The following is a 17,235-nucleotide window of genomic DNA, read 5'->3' on the forward strand; positions in this document are numbered from 1 at the left end:
GAATAGCCCCTGAGCGTGTTGTACACCTGAGGCCTTTTCCAAAAGGCTGCAGAAGAATTATTATTTAGTCTAGGCAGCCACTAGGCATGTGATTTCTTCAGAAACATTTATATCTGCGTAGGCCTGAGTTTTGAATATTCTTGGTGGGAAACACTTTGAACCATAAAGACACATTAAAAAGCAATTGCTATGGAGACTGCACTGCCGCTGAGCATTTCCCTGAGTTCTTTTCTCGGGGTACTTCAGCATCCACCTGGTGTCCTCGGCAGGCATGCTGCTCTGGGGTGGGGGCCTGGGCGCAGCAGTGTTGGGGGAAAGCCTGTTTGGAACCCGAACCTTAGCCCAGGACTGAAAGTTGGAGACTGCGGCCCAAGGAAGGGCACTGCTGGTGTGTATGTAGCGGGATGCCAGGAGGTTTCTCGGGATGTGCAGCCTCCCTGCACCCCCAGCCCCCCGCGGCTCGGCCGCCTTTGCGGACCACGTGCAGTAGCTCCGCGTGGGGGCCCCTGGCGCGCAGCCGCGGTGGGTGACAGCGCAGCGTCCGGGGGCCAGTGCTCGGCGTGTGTGTCTGTGTGAGTGTTTCTTTGGGTGGAGGACGCCGCGCCGCCCCGCACCCCTCGTTGGGGGGGGGGGAGAGAGAGAGAGAGAGAGAGAGAGAGAGAGAGAGAGAGAGAGAGTGTGTGTGTGTGTGTGTGTGTGTGTGTGTGGCCTCGGCCCAGCGCCCCGCCGAGCAGTGCCTGCAGCCGGGTGAGCGCGCGCACCCGTGTGTGTGCGTGTGTGTGTGTGTATGTGTGTGTGACAGTGTGTGTCAGGTGACTCGGGTCACGCAGTCTCTCCCTCTCCCTCCTCGGGGAGGAACTGCCGCGCTCCGGCTGACTCCTCCGCCAGCGGGCGAGCGGGCGGGCGGGGGAGGGGGCTCGGGGCGCGCTGGGAACCGCGCGACCCGGACCTGGGCGCCGCCCGCCGCTGGGTACAGGCTGCCCCCGCCTCCGCCGGCTCCCGCGAAGCTCCAAACAAAACCCCAATTCAGAAATAGGTTGTGGGCGGCTGGCGAGGCGGCTGGGCTCCCGCCCGGGACCCCTGCTGTCCCTGGGACGGTCGGCCGGCCGGTGGGCGCGATGAGCCAGGTGCTGGGGAAGACGCAGCCACAGGACGAGGACGACGAGGAGGAAGAGGAGGAGGATGAACTGGTGGGGCTAGCGGACTACGGGGACGGGCCCGACTCCTCGGACGCCGATCCGGACAGTGGGAACGAGGAGGGAGGTGAGCGCTCGGCCCCTGGCCCCGCGAGTCCTCAGCTCGCGCCCCTTTCCTTTCTCTCGGTGTCTCTCCGGCCCCGACCGGGCCAGGCGCGCGGGCCGCCGACTTGGAGGGGATCCAGGGGATCGGACTTAGAGGGTGGAGGGGAGGGGCTATAGAGGAGCGACCTGGAGCAGCAAAATGGGGGATCCCGGTGCTGGAGGCGGAGGGGAGACCGTGATCGATGGGGAAGCGGGAAGGAGGAAGCGTCTGGCCAGGAGGATCGCGCGCTTTCTGGCCCCTTTCGGGGCTGGTGCCTCTCCCCTCCTCCCCCTAGAGCTCTCCGCAGGGTCCCGGGATTGGGAAAGGGGAGGATCGCCGGCGCTCCCTGGGACTTCTCCCTGAACGCTGCTGTTTAAGCGGAGGTCAGATGTCGTGGCTAAAAAAAGGCAGCCGGCGGCAGCGTGACTGGCAGGGTCGTCTGCAGCTGCGGGTGTCAGTCTTGTCCCGCGTTGCCACGGGAGGGGTCCTGGGGCTTCAATGTGGGTGCACCCTCGGGGCGGTTGCTGGGCGGGGGGGATGCTCACTACGGGAATCGCCGAGCGGTCGCGGGTTTCCCAGGATCCAGGCAAATACAGTTGTTAGGACACCTTATCTGCGCTCAGTGTCACCAGCTGGGCATGGCAGTGCTTGCCTGGGAGTGAGCGCGGGGCGAGGGCATTCTTTGCCCCTGAAGCAAACTATTTCCTGTTCAAGAAGCAGGTTGTAGCTATCCTTCAGCCTGTAGAGACTTCTTGTATTTTATTTTTTAAGATCTAAGGACGTTGAGCGCTTTTTAGGATTCCCGAAAGAACAATCTAAAAATTTCCTCAAAAGCAAGCAAAAGATTCTGTGTTGTAAGGTCACTTGGAAAGGTCAGTAGAACAAGGCTGTTAAACATAACATTATTCTTGGTGAAGCTGTATGTATCTTAGAGAAGGAATTAACTTCTTTAATCCTTCATACTGAAGAAATTGGGCAAGGGATAAAAGTACCTTTGTGGCTTGATATTTTTAGAACTTTTATCGAGAATTCACTTATTTTAAATTCTCTGTACAAAGTCTTTCTCTGAGGACAGTTTTGATTATTCTACATACAGTAGACAGTACCTTCAATGAATCAGAAAAAAGTAAACTTTAGCCTTGAGCCTGGCAGATGAGAAAACAGCTTTCCAAGTCACCTTTTTTTTCTTTTTCCCTCCCTACCATCTTCTCTCCTGGGAGGATTTGTGCTAATTCCCAGTTTGCTTAAACTGGTGTGTGCACCTGTGTACTTCCCTCTAATGCATTCCCACTAATTGGTCCCACAGTTGATCTCCAGGCCACATTTTTGTAGATAAAGAAAGGCTTTGCACCCTTTCTATGGAGTCTCTGGGGCTACCTTTTGTAATTAAATTGTTCAGCTGCTTCATTATTATTCAAATTGCATTTGTTAGCTCCTCCCAGATTCTTTGGAGATTCTGGAGAGGCAGAATGGGGATATATTTGCAAGGTATTTGAAATGGTAGGTGCACCAGGGGGTGCATGTGTGATATGCTTAAAAAACAGAAGAAAAGTCAGCAATGTAATATTGTCCCTTGGAGGTGGGGTGGGGGTTGGGGCAGATAACATTCCTGGAAAAGCCCAGGACCTGTTTGTTTATTCTTTAAGGGAGAACTTTTAAAATTTTGATGTTGGGACTTGAAGTTAAAGTGAAATTAAAACCATGCCCGAAAGGTAAGATTCCCTGAACATTGGCTTTTCCAGATCCTGGAGTTGGAGACTTTCCTTGCTGCTAACCTAAAGGCAAACTTGCCTGTAGCTGATGTTTTGATGACTTGGGTAATAAAACTTCCCATGTGAGTTCTTAGGATCATCCTGGAATCTTGCTAAAAAAGTATTGAATATATTAATTTAGTGAGAAGAGCAGTTCATTAACATTTTCCCTGGTAAATATTACTCAAATCTGGCCTCTTTCCACCTGGGCCTGATGTAGGTAGGTGGTCTGCATCTCAGATTTCCTTTGTTATCTTTGGCCCAAGTTCTTTCCAGGTTTCCTTAGCTCTGATTTGGAGATACAGATCTTAGAGCAGAATCTCTATCAGCACATTTGTTTTCTACAGTAGCAGATAGGCTCCCGTCTGCAATTCCAGCTAGGACTGGCCCTGATGATTGTCATGCCAACTGATATGGTCCCAGGGAGTAGAGAAGCCAGGAGTTTGGCTTCCCTCCCTGTGTCCTTCAGAAGTTTGTTTGATGTGTTGCATTATAATCCTGTTTTTTTTTTTTTTTTGGGTAAAATTCATACTTACCTGCTCTCAAACTTAAGAAATGGAATATAAAAAACAGGGACTTATTTATTCTGAGTAAAGATGGATATGATGCGCTTTGAACTCAAGCAAAGCATTTTTGTAGTGAATTCTTCTCCCTTCTCCATCCTAAGAGACTTGGTTTAGTGCCTGTTCTTAGTGGAGACCTTGGACTTTTCCCATGAGGTTCAGAAACTTAACCCTGGCAAATGGTATCCTAGGAGGGTGATGCATGACCCACAAGCATCACTAGTTAGTTGCAAGGCAATTTGTCAGGAACTGTGCAAGACATGTGGACTGAGGTGGATAATGCAATTTTCATTTCCCTCAATCTGTGAGGCTTATAAAGGAATCTCTGATTTCATGTTTAAAGCAGCACCTTGTGAGTTTTACCACATTGTGCATTGAAAATGTAGTGCAGCTAAGGTGAGACTTAAATTGCACTTCTCTGGCTTCCACCCTATATTTTATTCATGAATAGCAGGAGTGTTCTCAGGCACTTTATTTCTGTTGGGGACAGATTTAGGCACTTCTTAGTCTTTTTTTTTTTTTTTTCATTGTAATTAATCACAGATAAGGTGAGTCTTACCTTTAACCTCTGCAGTCCAGATAAATCTTCAGAAAGGGGGCAATGATGAAGCCATTAAAAACAATTCCTGGGGCTGGGGATGTGGCTCAAGCGGTAGCGCGCTCGCCTGGCATGCGTGCGGCCCGGGTTCGATCCTCAGCACCACATACCAACAAAGATGCTGTGTCCGCCAAGAACTAAAAGAAAAAATAAATATTAAAAAAAAAATTCTCTCTCTCCTCTCTCACTCTCTCTTTAAAAAAACAAAAACAAAAACAAAAAAAAAACAATTGCTTAGGGGCTGGACGTGGAGTTCAGTCCTGCCCCTAAGCAACCCTTCTTCCAGAACAACCCTACAATTTGCGTCATAATTAATTATTATTTTAGAACCATGGACTGTAAATTTTAGAAAATTATTGTGCTTTAAAAGTTGTAATAACAAGGAAAGGAATTAAAAGATCATATTAAATGTGTGCCAGGTTCTAGGTTTCATTCTCACTACCAAGTACAATAAAATATTTAATCAGAAAGTGAAATTGGTTTTCCCCTCAAAGACCTTCCCAATTTTTAGGGGAAACTTGGTTAAGACATCTGCCCACCACAGTCTACCTAAGTTTGGCCTATTTTTTCACAGCAACCTGCACACCTGCTTAGAATCTGAGAAAGCAACAGTTTGGTTGTTACTGGAAGCATGAAGATCCAGGGTTAGCAGGTGATTCTTCCTGAAAGTGTGTACATAATGTGAATCCATCATTTCCCAACTATTAATCACTTTTTTCCCTTAACTTCTTTTTTTTTTTTGGGTTCTGGGGATTGAACCCAGGGCCTCCTGAGTGCTAGGCAAGTACTCTACCACTGAGCTAAATCCCCAACTCTATCTTTTTATCTAATTTTAAAAATTATATGATTTTTCTTCCCATCATTCCTTGAAAGTTGAGATAATCATTCTTCTGATACTAAAACCATGACTCAAGAGATGTCAAGGAAACTTTTCTGAGACCACTTCATAAGCTACAAGTACTTGAGTTTTATAAGAGGGTCAAGAGCTGGAGATATAGCTTACTGGTAGAGCAAGGGCCTAGGATTGATCCCCAGGACTGCACCCCCGCAAGAAAAATGCTTAGAGAAGAGTCAACTATGTGAAAATGTAAGCCCCTTTCCTTGAAATTCCGTTTTGTTCCAAAAGAGCTGGGTTCACCAGGTAAGGGGTGCACGCCTGTAACCCCAGTGATGCAGGAGGATGACAAGTTTCAGGCTAGTCTCAGCAACTTAATGAAATCCTGTTTCAGAATAAAAAATGAAAAGGACTGGGAATGTAGCTCAACGATAAATACTCCTGGGTTTGTAATGCCAGATTCCTGGGACCCCAGTAGACCCCCAGGAGCCGAATCCGATGCAATCACACAGGAGTCTTTATTGCAGGCTCGAGCCTGGACTCATAACCATTCCCAACGCAGCAGTCCCAGGGAGTGAGTCCTAGTCCTTTGTTCAGTGAGATTTTATAGGTTTGGGGGAATACTCTATGCGTCATGTCACAACATCACACAGCAAATCATTTTATAACTTTGGGAAAATCAAACAACAACTCATAACATTGATTAGCACATTCACTCGTGGGAACAAGTTGGGTAAGGGTGATTGGTTAGTTCAAGTGGTGGATATATTTGAACTGATTGGTTTAGGCCCTGAGAGGTTGCAAGACTGCAGGGTGGCCTAACCATGTTATCAATCACTGAAGCTACTGGGAGGGTCACCAGGCTTTTCAGATATTTTCCCTGTCTCACGCTGATTGGTGGTTGATAGGGGGTTGCTATGGGTCCTCACCTAGTGTAACCGAGTTAGGGACACCTGGCGCCCCAGATCCCTCCTGTTAAACAACTCAGCAGGGTGGGTATGTGCCTAGGAGCGTTCTGTGGGTTTCTCCAAGGACAAGGATCATGCCCCGCTCCCACTGGACAGGCCTTGAGGTAGAAGCTGTTTTCAAAAATGGAGTCACATCAGTTTCTCAGGTTCAATCCTTTGTGCCCTAAACAACTTACTTTGGTAACATCTTTGAAAATTGGAGCAACATAGAGATTAACTTGAACCTTGTGTACAGGTGGCCTGCAAATTCCATGTATTCCATATTTTTAAAAAATAATTTTAGTTGTAAACGTGCACAATACCTTTATTTTGTTTATTTAGTTTTTTTGTGTGGTATTGGAGGTCAAACCCAGTGCCTCATGTATACTAGGCAAGCACTCTATCACTGAGCCACAACCCCAGCCCAGGTATTCCATATTTTAAAAAGAAAATTTAAATGATGCTACCAAAGTCACACCTTAGTTAAGTGCTTCCTCTAATACCTATATAGAGAAAGCATCATCTTAAATTAGATGTTTTATAAACATAGTGATCATCACCAGTGATTTAGAGTATCAGAGAAACTTGACTCTACTTTTCTTAGAAATCTCTCCCAATTTAATATTAAAACAGACATAATATAGACTAAGGGAAAGTCCTGGAGTTCTGGGTAAGAAATGGCTTCAAGTCTGAAAGAGCATCTTGTCTGTCAAAGATAATTATGTGTCAACCTGAGTTCACCTTCTGCTTTATTCCATTTTCCCCGATTCCATAGCAAATCCAGACAATTTTGCTCCCTACCATAGCCACCTATTTCCTGCTCATTTTTTTCTTTCTTCTCTACCTCCTATATTCTTTTTATATCTTTTACCTTTTTAAGAAAGTTTTTTTATCCTCCCTCCTCTGCCAAAGCCTTAAAGCTCTCTGGTGACAGTGGCTCTACCTAGTTCTGGTTCACACTTAAATAGACTTTTCACTCCTGGCCTAAAGTGTTCAGGTTGCTAGTTGACTTTCTCCTTCTGCAAACCTCTTGACAAACTGCAGATCCATTTCTCAGTGTGTAAAAGAGAGGACTGGATAAAAGCAACCTTGAGTCTTAAGAACACTTTCCCCTATTTGCAGGAAGGAGCATTGGTAAGGCAGAACACATCAGAAATGTCATCAAATGCGCATGTTAAGGAAATACCTATGTATGGTATCATGTGTTTGGGTTGCCTACCAGTGTGATTTTGAGAGGATTTTGTAGAGAAAGATTTGATCTTCACCTTCATGCCTTTGAAAAATATGTGTTGTTTTCATTTAATGTGCCTTATTAAGTAGTTTATCAAATGGACAGGGAATCTTCAGGATTTCTGTATATCCTCTTCTTTGTAGTGCTATTATTATCCATAGAATTCATTCCCTTTTGGATTGGGATTTCTTCAAGAACTCCTAGGTCTTGAATATGTAAGTAGTTCCATTGATCAGCCTACCTCCAGAAATGTAAAGGAGCCACAGATAATGTAAATAGAAAGTAACTAGAAGCCTCTTCCTTTTAAGTATGCAGATCCCTAAGCCTTTATTGACCCTATTAGAATTGCTATTAGAATACTAATAGCAAAGGCATTCTAACTTCCCCTTAAAGTTGAGCGAGCCTCTCAAGCTTCTGGCTGTAGTCACATTCCACAAAGGACCTTCTTGTTGCCTGGGCTTGGGCTGGGAAGAAAAAGGGGAAAAAATGTGGGTGTGTGTATACTGACAGAGCCTGGCCGAGGAGGAAATTAAGACTCAGGGGCACATGTGTGGTGTCACATGCAGCTAGTAAGTGGCAGAACGGGGACTTGGACCCGATCTGACGTTAACCCAGGACTTTTTAGCCATTCTGTTTGCCATCACTTTGCTACCACCTTATCCTAATTCTTTCATTAAACCTTTGTCTTATTTTTCTGTCTGGAGTCTATTCAAAGTTGTCACCTCTCAGAGAACTTTTCTTAATTAATAAGCTGTCAGTTGTAATGTGCCAGAAATTATGAAGTTCATTTCACACAATACCTCATTCTCCCCAGAGCGACCCCTTAGACTCAGGAAGACAGGGTCTCTTCCCTGCTAAGTCTGTACGGAGAAGCACATTGGCCTTCAATTCCTGTTTTTTTCTGATTTCTGGTTACTTCTTTATTGTGAGCATTCCCAGCCCACAGATCAGCTGGGCACAGTCCCCAGGCGGCCCTGTTGTTCATTCAAGGTGCTAGTTCATCTTTCCTTTCCTTCTCTACTTACAAGTCCTGTTTTTTTTTTTTTAATTTTTTTTTTTTGTCAGATTCTACTGGCTACTGGATAATTCCAGATTAAGTAATTAGTCAGCAGATGTTAAAGACTGATAATGGTCCAGTGAGGTGACCATTGCTTTTCTTCGGGAGATTTGAGTATCCCTAGGGTCTTCAGCAGTCTTGTTCCACACCTGGGGTAGTGGAGAAATTTAGGTACTGTCAGGACCGCATGGAAGATAGATGCTCCATACTTCTGACCTTAGCAGATACTAAAGCATACCTAGGCATAAAGCTGACCCATCTGACCAGTTTCAAGTGTTGATGTGAGCCAAAGTCAGACGTGAGTTTCTTTTTAAAGCTTTGGTTAATTTAACTTTAAGTTCTGTTCAGGCACTTTTATTTAATTGACCTAACCAATAAATGTCTGCTGAGTGTTTATTGTAGGAAGCTCTGAATTCTCAATTTGTTTTGTTTTTACAATAATTTTAATTGTACTTAGCTACAAACTATTTACAAAATACAAACAGTAGTAATCTATACTTTGTGGTACACAGTCTATTGGATCCAAATTCATTTTTATCTCTCTATCTACTTATGTATTTTGTGGTACTAGAGATTGAACCCAAGGGTGCTATACCACTCAGCTATATCCCTGGCCCTTTTTATTTTTAATTTTGATACAGAGGATCACTAAGTCGTCCAGGCTGGTCTTGAATTTGTGATCCTCCTGTCTTAGCCTCCTGAGTTACTAGGATTACATGCATATACTATCATGCCTGGCTATATCCACATTTTAGACTAAAGGAAAAAATGTTCCTCCCTTTTAAATTTTATTATTTTTTCTCTTGCCACATTTTTATTGGTGCATTATAGTTATTTATAATGATGAGATTTGTTGTTACATATTTGTACATGCTCACAATATAACAATATAGTTCGGCCAATATTGCTCCTCAGAACCTCCTCACCTGGTCTCTTTCCTCTACTGATCTTCCTTGGATTTTCATGAGATCCACCCTCACACCTCTCTTCATTTTTCCTCTCTAGCTTCCACATACGGGAGAAAACACAGGATCTCTGACCTTCTGAGTTTGGCTTATTTCACTTAACAGAATGGCCTCTAGTTCCATCCACTTTTCTGCAAATGACATAATTTCATTTTTCTTTATGGCTGAATAAAATTCCATTGTGTATTTATACCACATTTCCTTTATCCATTCATCCATTGATGGACACCTAGGCCAGTTCCATAGTTTGGCTCTTGTGAATTGTGCTGCTATAAACTTGGTTACACATGTCTTGCTATAGTCCTATGACTTTAATTCTTTAGGATAAATACTGACGAGTGCTATAACTGGGTCACATGAGGTTCCGGGTCTAGTCTTTTGATGAACCTCCATGGTGGTTATACTAATTTAAAGTGTAAAAGTGTACCAAAAAGCCCTCTTTAAAATATATTTTTAGGGTTGGGAGAGCTCAGGGGTAGAACACTTATCTAATATGCATGAGGCCCTGGGTTTGCTAAAAAATAAAGAAATATGGTATTAAAAATTTACAGAAAAGAGAGCCAGGCATGCCTATAATCCCAGCAACTCAGGAAACTGAGGCAGAAGGTTTACAAGTTCAATGCCTGCCTAAGCAACTTAGTGAGACCCTCAGCAACTCAGCAAGACTCTTTGTCTCAAAAATAAAAATATAAATGGGGGTGGGGTGGTACTGGAGACATAATTCAGTGGTATAGCACCCTTGGGTTTAATCTTCAGTGCCAAAAAAATAAATAAATAAATTAGAGAAAGGCAGAAATCACCACCAATACCTTCTCTCTCTTCAAATGGCAACCTTTTTCATTTTTCACATATTGAAGGGCTTGGTATTATAACAGAGTACTCGACACTGGGTACTTTGTAAAGAAAAGAGATTTATTTAAGTCGCAGTTTTGGAGGCTGACCCAAGGTGAGACAACTCCATCTGTTTGTTCTCTGATAAGAGTCCCTTTGGTGGGTAGCAGCATGGCAGGGAAGCAGAAAAGAAAACCAGCCAAGGATGTGGGGTGGCCTTACTTTATAACATATGTCTCTCTTGAGAACTAACTTGTTCCTTGAGACCAGCTTTAATACCTTCTGAGAGTGGTACCTCCAGTGACCCAAGCACCTTCCATGAGGCCTGCCTCATAAAGATTCCACCTCCTCAACACCACCACACTGGGAACCAAGTCACAAGCATGTGAACCCTTGTCCAAGCCACAGTAAACGGATATGGCAGAGATGGCAAAGGGCTACAGTGACATTTCCAAAATATGGAGAAAATAAAGACCAATGAAAACCAGTAAGCTTACTCTTATCCATGGCCCAAAATATACCTATATATCCCCAGGTGAGGACCTGCTTTGTTGCCTTTGTTGTATAAACAGTTTTCCACAAACAAAGGTTTTCAGTGCCTACATGTCTCATAAGTATTATCTGATTAGTTCATGTATCTTCTTATTTACTTTTCGGCTATTTAAAAAAAAAAATGTTTATTGGGATAAGAACATCTAACCCGAGGTGTACCCTCCCAGCACGTTTAAGTTTAGGACACATTCCTGCTGAGCATATGAACATTATGCTGACTATAGGAACAGTGTTTGCAGCAGATCTCTAGATCTATCAGTCTCTCACCTGGAACATCATTGATTGAAACTTGATTGATTAGTATGGGAGGGTAAATGATTCAGCAAGTTCAAATGCAGGCCCAGCCTCTTCCCCATTACCATTTTGGTGAGAGGGGCCATCAGGTCAGGAACTGAGGTCTTCTTTCTCTTTTGTCCCCCACATCCAGTGGGCCATGGGCCGGAGCTTCTCACAGATCCATTCCTTCTATCCCTTTTCACAGCCTGTACCTTGGTCCCATCTCTTCTTATTTGTGTTCTAGAACAACCATCTAACTCCTCCACCCCTAACCCTTCCAGGGAGTCCATTTCTAGAGGGAACTTCCTGAAGTGTAAATCTGATCACCTTAGTCTCCCCTGAAATTCTTAGTGATTTCCTCATGTTTTGGGGATTAAACTCCAAACTTCTGAGCATGGCATTTGTGAGGTAGCTCTGTCAACTGATTTAATTGTTGAACTCAAGCCTTATGCTACATCGAATTTGCCTGTACAGGAGACAGTACAGAAGCTAACAAGACACATGTACACAGTAAAAAGATAATTAATTGTTTTGTAGTGATGAGGACTGTGAGACACAGGACTATGATCACAAATGATAGGATGTGATTGAGATCAGAGGAGGTGAGATGGAGCTGCTGGGCTGAGTGCAGAGAAGGAGCCTGGGAAAGGCTCCCAGGTGGAGGGAGAAGCAAGTTGAGACCGTAAGATGAGGAAGTTTCTAAAAGTTCTGAGTACATGTGGGAAAGAAAGTGGGGCAGAAGAAACAGGCTTGGATGGGAGACAGCTCCTGTAGCACCTCTGGATCCAGAGAGGAAGGTAGCAGCTGGATTTTACTCTAAATGCTCCTGGGACCCTCGGACCACATGTCACCTCTTCTTGCCTTCAAACTGCATTCCTTCACCTCTACTTCCTTAACGTGCCAGATCTCTCCCTGGAGCAGCCTTTCCCTGTCAGTTCTTTTCTGCCTCCTGTATAAGATTCAGACATGCACAGTGCTCCTAATACCTAGCTAGCTGTGCATTGTAGCTGTTTCTCTTCTCTCTGTTCCCCTCTAATTGCTAAGAGACGGGTCTTTTTTCTTTGTGTCTGCAGCCCTGCATGGCCCTGCCATACACTTGGCAGGCTTTCAGGGAACCTTCAATGAAGTGAGAACAAACTACCCTCTTAAAAATTTCATTCACTTCAGCAACTGCCTCCACCTCCCTTTGGCTCTGTCAGAACCTCTGGGGCTGCCTCTCTCATTTCAAGTCCTTCTGTAGCTTGTTTCTGATTTCATATTTTTTAAAGACCCACCGTTTGATTGCCCCTTTCTGAGCAGCTGTCATCCTGTGTTCTCCTTCAGACTTTCGCCTTTCTGAGCTGTTCTTATTAAACCCAGCACAGTAGTGGTCTCAGGGAGGAGGTGTTGGTGGACCAGCAAGGAGGCTTCCCTTTCCCATCAGCACTCGCTGCCTCTGTCACTCCTGTTGTGGAGCGGGGCCCGTTGGGGAACTCACAGTGTATTCTTGAGTTCACTTGGATGGGAACTTAAATTCTGGACCCTCAAGTTAGAAGTCTTGGTGTTGCTCTGATCAAGCTACCCAGGCTCTGTGGGGTTTCTTAAGTGAATATACTTGAGGGGAGGGTGAGAGAGGATTAGAAGGGACATCTTTGACAACAGTCTTTCTCTGATGTAGAAGAAACTTTTTTTGATCTATAGTGGTAGTATACAAATTTTTGTTATTGCTTTGTTTTGAGGTTTTGGAGCTTGAACCCACAGTCTCGTGCATGCTAGATAAGTGCTGTACCACTGAGCTATGTCTCCAGCCCTTTTTTAAAACTGTTATTTTGAAACAGGATATCGCTGAGTTGCCCAGGCTGATCTTGAACTTGTGATCTTCTTCCATTAGCTCCAGAGTAGCTGGGCTTACAGGTGTGCATCAGTTTCCTGTCATTACAAATATGACTATGTTATGAACCAGCATTGACATACATGTAAATAAACCCAAAAGTCTCACTTAGTAGTATTTACTCTTAACTATGCATGTACTCTGATATTTTCTAGTATCTTCTTTCGCTTCTTTGTTGTTGTTAAGTTCTATTGCTGTTTAATGCCCACTGATTGATTTTTTGTGTTGACAAATGTCTTCTGACTTTAAGGCTTGGAAATCATAGATATGATAGAAATCATGGACATAGAATTTTTGAAGCTAGAAGTTTCCAGAGCTGTCACTAAGCCATTTTGTACAATGCTTGGAAGATCTGGTATAAATTTTAATTTATTACATATGCAAATTAGACTATATTTAGTATTTAATGTGACAAAGAGAGCTGATTGGTGGCAAAGGCTCTGAGTGAGCATATTGCCTTATACTGGGCATGTGACCTTGGGCAGATTTCTTTCCAGTTTCCTCAGGTGTAAAACAGAGTCTGGCTATGTTGCCTAGGTTGTCCTTGAACTCAAGCGATATTCCTGCCTGTGCCAGCTGAAACTGCAGATGTGTGCACCACTGAAACTAGCTGGAAATTTTTAATAAAATCCAGTTCACCCATTTTGAAGTGGAGAAGATGTCATATGTAAGGAAAAAAAATTTGTTTTCTGTATTGGGGATTAAATCCAATGGTGCTCAACCACTGAGCTACATCCTCAGTCCTTTTTTATTTTATTTTTAATTTTGAGACAGGGTCTTAACTAAATTGTTCCAGTTGACCTTGAATTTGTGATCCTCCCAAGTCACTGGGTTTACCAACATGCACTACTATGCCTGACAAAGAGTTTTTTGCTCAACTTTTTTCAGAAATTCTATGGTTTTAGACTTTACATTTAGGCTTATGATCAATTTTCCCCCTGTGATCTATTTTGAGTTAATTTTTATATATAGTGTAAGGTGTACATTGAAATTCCCCTCCTTCTCCTCCTTCTTTTTTGCATATGGATGTCCTGTTATAGCACTGTTTAGTGACAGTCATTATCTCTTCCCCATGCTGCCTTTGCATCTTTGTCAAAACCCCATTGTTGCTGGGGGTGTGGTGGCACTTGTCTGTAATCCCAGAGATTTGGGAGGCTCAGGCAGGAGGATCACAAATTCAAGACCAGCCTCAGCAATTTAGTGAGACCTAAAAAAAATTTATAGAGGCTCTAAGCAACTTAGTGAGACCCTGTCTCAAATTAAAAAATAAAAATGGGTTGAGGATGTGGCTCAGTGGTTAAGCATCCCTGGATTCAGTCCCCAATACCCAAAAAACCCAAACCAAAAACAATGACAATAGAAAACTCAATTGTCCATATATGTGTGGGTTCATTTCTGGCTCCCCCTCAGTTCTAGTAATCTTTTGTATCTGTATGACAGCATTACATGATCTAGACTAGATTTTTACCTTTCTCCAAGGTATGTTTTACATACTATTTTATCCACCAATGTTTCCCAAGCATCTATTTTGGGCACATTCACCAGTATTTTTTATTATATTCATAAAACAGAAACCTTAAGACAACCATTTAAAGAGAAAACGTAGAGTTGAAATCACAATTTAAGGAGTGTTTAATAGTTTGAAAATTTTGTGTTTGGCATATAAAGTCAAATGGAAATATCAGAGGTTTACAGCGCTCTTGTGCATCTTTGGAATTTAGTTTGTCGGTCTGAGTTTTGTAAATTAAAACCTAAAATAGAATGTTTTCTCTTCTTCTCTTTGTGTCCCTTATGACTCTATACATTAAAAGATTATAATTATGTGAATTTATTTTCTATTTAAAGTTACCTCATTCCTTACACTCCCCCTCCCCTTTGTTTTTGGTAATGAGGATTGAACCCAGGGACCTCAACCACTGAGTCATATCCCTAGTCCTTTTTATTTTTTTATTTTGAGACAGGGTCTTGCTAAGTTGCTGAGGGTCTCACTGAGTTGCTGAGGCTAGCCTCAAACTAGCAATCCTCCTGCCTCAGAGTCACTGGAATTACAGGTGTGGATCATCATGCCCAGTCAAATTCCCTTTCTTTATCTCCCCTAAATCCCTCCCTCTTTATTTATTCTTTACTATGTGCTATAGAACCTCTGGATCATTTCCTAGTACAATTTTCCCCAAAATTTTATCTTTTCTACTGCTTTCAGATAGTTAAATATATTAAGATATTTAAATATAAATATAAAATATCTTTATATTTAAAGCAAAATTAATACTCAATACTTAACTATGCTTTTGTTGTTTGGTGTGTGTGGTGCTAGGAGTTGAATTTAGAGCTTCATGCAAGATGAGTATGCACCCCACCCCAAACTAGTTTTTAAACCAGAACCATTCTTTTACTTAACTCTTCCTTACCCAACCTCTTGTTTCTACATTGTCTATAATTTTAGGTTCTAGTTTTTAGTGAAAAAAAATTAAATCAATACATACTTAATAGTTTTCACTATTTGTTTTCCATTGTTTATTGCATTGCTAGACATGTTGGGTATATTTTTCTTGCAGGAATACATCCTTTAGTAATTCAAGGAAATTAAGTGGGCTGACAATAAGATTGTTACAAATCTTTCTGATTCCTTTGCAGGTAATAACTTTCTTCTTCTGGTACTTGTGAGGATTTTATTATCTTGATGTTTTAAAGTTATGATTTTTTTTTTTAGGTGTGGGCTTATGGTTTTGTTTAAATTTCTCCTTTTGTTTAAATTTTGTGGGCCTGTTTATTTTGAGTTTTCTCTTTCCTTAACCTGGGAAAGGCTTATCTATTACTTAAATATTGCTTATCCTTCATATTCTGCATTCTTTTTTTTTTGTGAACTTCTTTGGCAGGATAATGGGACTTCAGAATCTTATTTCTGATGTCACTGACAGTTATGGGGTACTTTCCTGTGCTCTATCCCTTTAGACTGCATTCAGGGGGAATTTGCCAATTCACTCTTTCCCTCACATGCTTCTCATTCTATATATCTTTTTTTCTCCACAATTATTTTTTTGAAACTTTTATCTTTTTATTTGTTTCTTATTTTTCCACATTTCTTATTGGTGCATTATAGTTATACATAATGATGAAATTTGTTACATATTCACACATGCACACAATATAACAACATAATTGGCCAATATCATTCCCCAGCACCTTCCCTCCCTCCCCACATCCCACCTCTTGTCTCTTTTCTCTACTGATCTCCCTTGGATTTTCATGAGACCTTCGCCCACCTTCCTTTTCCTTTTTCTTCCCTAGCTTCCAGGTAGGAGAGAAAACATATGACCCTTGACCTTCTGAGTTTTTTTTCACTTAACATAATGGTCTCTAGTTCCATCCACTTTCCTTCAAATGACGTAATTCCATTTTCTTTATAGTTGAATAAAATTTCATTGTGTATTTATACCACATTTTTTTTATCCATTGATTCATTGATGGACATCTAGGCCAGTTCCATAGTTTGGCTATTGTGAATTGTCTCACTATAAACATGAGTATTTAGGTATCACTATAGTACAATGAATTTAATTCTTTGGGATAAATACCGAAGAGTGGTATAACTGGGTCGTATGAAGTTTTCACGCTTTTGAGGAACCTCCATACTGATTTCTGTAGTGGTTGTACTAACTTTGCAGTCCCATCAAGAGTGTAAAGGTGTTCCTTTTTTTCACATCCTCTCTGGCATTTATTCTTGATGACTGCCATTCTGACAGGTATAAGATGAAATCTCAATGTAGTTTTTTTTTAATTAATTTTTTTTAAAAAATGTAGACTTGAGGGTCAAATCCAGTGCCTCATGCATGCTAGGCAAGAGTGCTACCACTGAGCCATAACCCCAGCCCCCTCAGTGTAGTTTTGATTTGCATTTTCCTAATAATTGCTGATAATGTTGAACATTTTTTCATATGCTTATTATCCATTTGTATTTCTTCTTTGGAAAAGTGTCTGTTTAATTCACTTGCCCATGTCTTAATTGGTTATCTGATTTTTCAGTGTCAAGTTTTCTGAGTTCTTTTTTTAAAATATTTATATTTTAGTTGTAGATGGACACTATACATACTATCTTTATTATATTTATTTATTTTTATGTGGTGCTGAGGATCAAACTCAGGGCCTCGCACATGCAAGGCGAGCGCTCTACCGCTGAGCCATAACACCAGCCCCAAGTTTTCTGAGTTCTTTATATAGTCTAGATATTAATGCTCTGTCAGAAGTATAGCTAGCAAAGATTTTCTCCCATTCTGTAGGTTCTGTCTTCACATTCCTGATTTTGTTTCCTTTGCTGTGCAGAAGCTTTAAATTTGATGTTATCTCTTTTATTAACTCTTGGCATTATTTCCTGAACTTTAAGGGTCCTATTGAGAAAGGTGTTGCTTGTGCCTATCTACTGAAGTGTTGACCCTACATTTTCTTCTAGAAGTTGCATAGTTTCTGATATAATTCCGAGG

At 42.1% G+C, this 17,235-nt stretch overlaps 1 protein-coding gene and 1 non-coding gene across 3 annotated transcripts in view; one reads left to right on the plus strand and one right to left on the minus strand.

Moving 5' to 3' along the window:
- Positions 1–676: 676 nt before the first annotated feature.
- The window catches only part of Rragd (Ras related GTP binding D), a 42,659-nt gene continuing 26,100 nt past the window's right edge, over positions 677–17,235 (plus strand). Inside the window, exon 1 of one of the 2 annotated variants that reach the window (XM_078019621.1) lies at positions 677–1,263. In XM_078019621.1, coding sequence (XP_077875747.1) covers positions 1,119–1,263 — 145 coding nt within the window. In that variant the 5' untranslated portion in view covers positions 677–1,118. The remainder of the gene's footprint in view (positions 1,264–17,235) is intronic. The other variant, XM_005324706.3, reaches the window with a different exon arrangement.
- On the minus strand, positions 4,932–5,005 carry Trnaa-agc (transfer RNA alanine (anticodon AGC)). The gene has a single exon. It is a non-coding gene; the product is annotated as a tRNA-Ala (tRNA).

This window comes from Ictidomys tridecemlineatus, chromosome 8, assembly GCF_052094955.1.
Source record: "Ictidomys tridecemlineatus isolate mIctTri1 chromosome 8, mIctTri1.hap1, whole genome shotgun sequence".
In the NCBI taxonomy this organism is placed as follows: Eukaryota; Metazoa; Chordata; class Mammalia; order Rodentia; family Sciuridae; genus Ictidomys; species Ictidomys tridecemlineatus.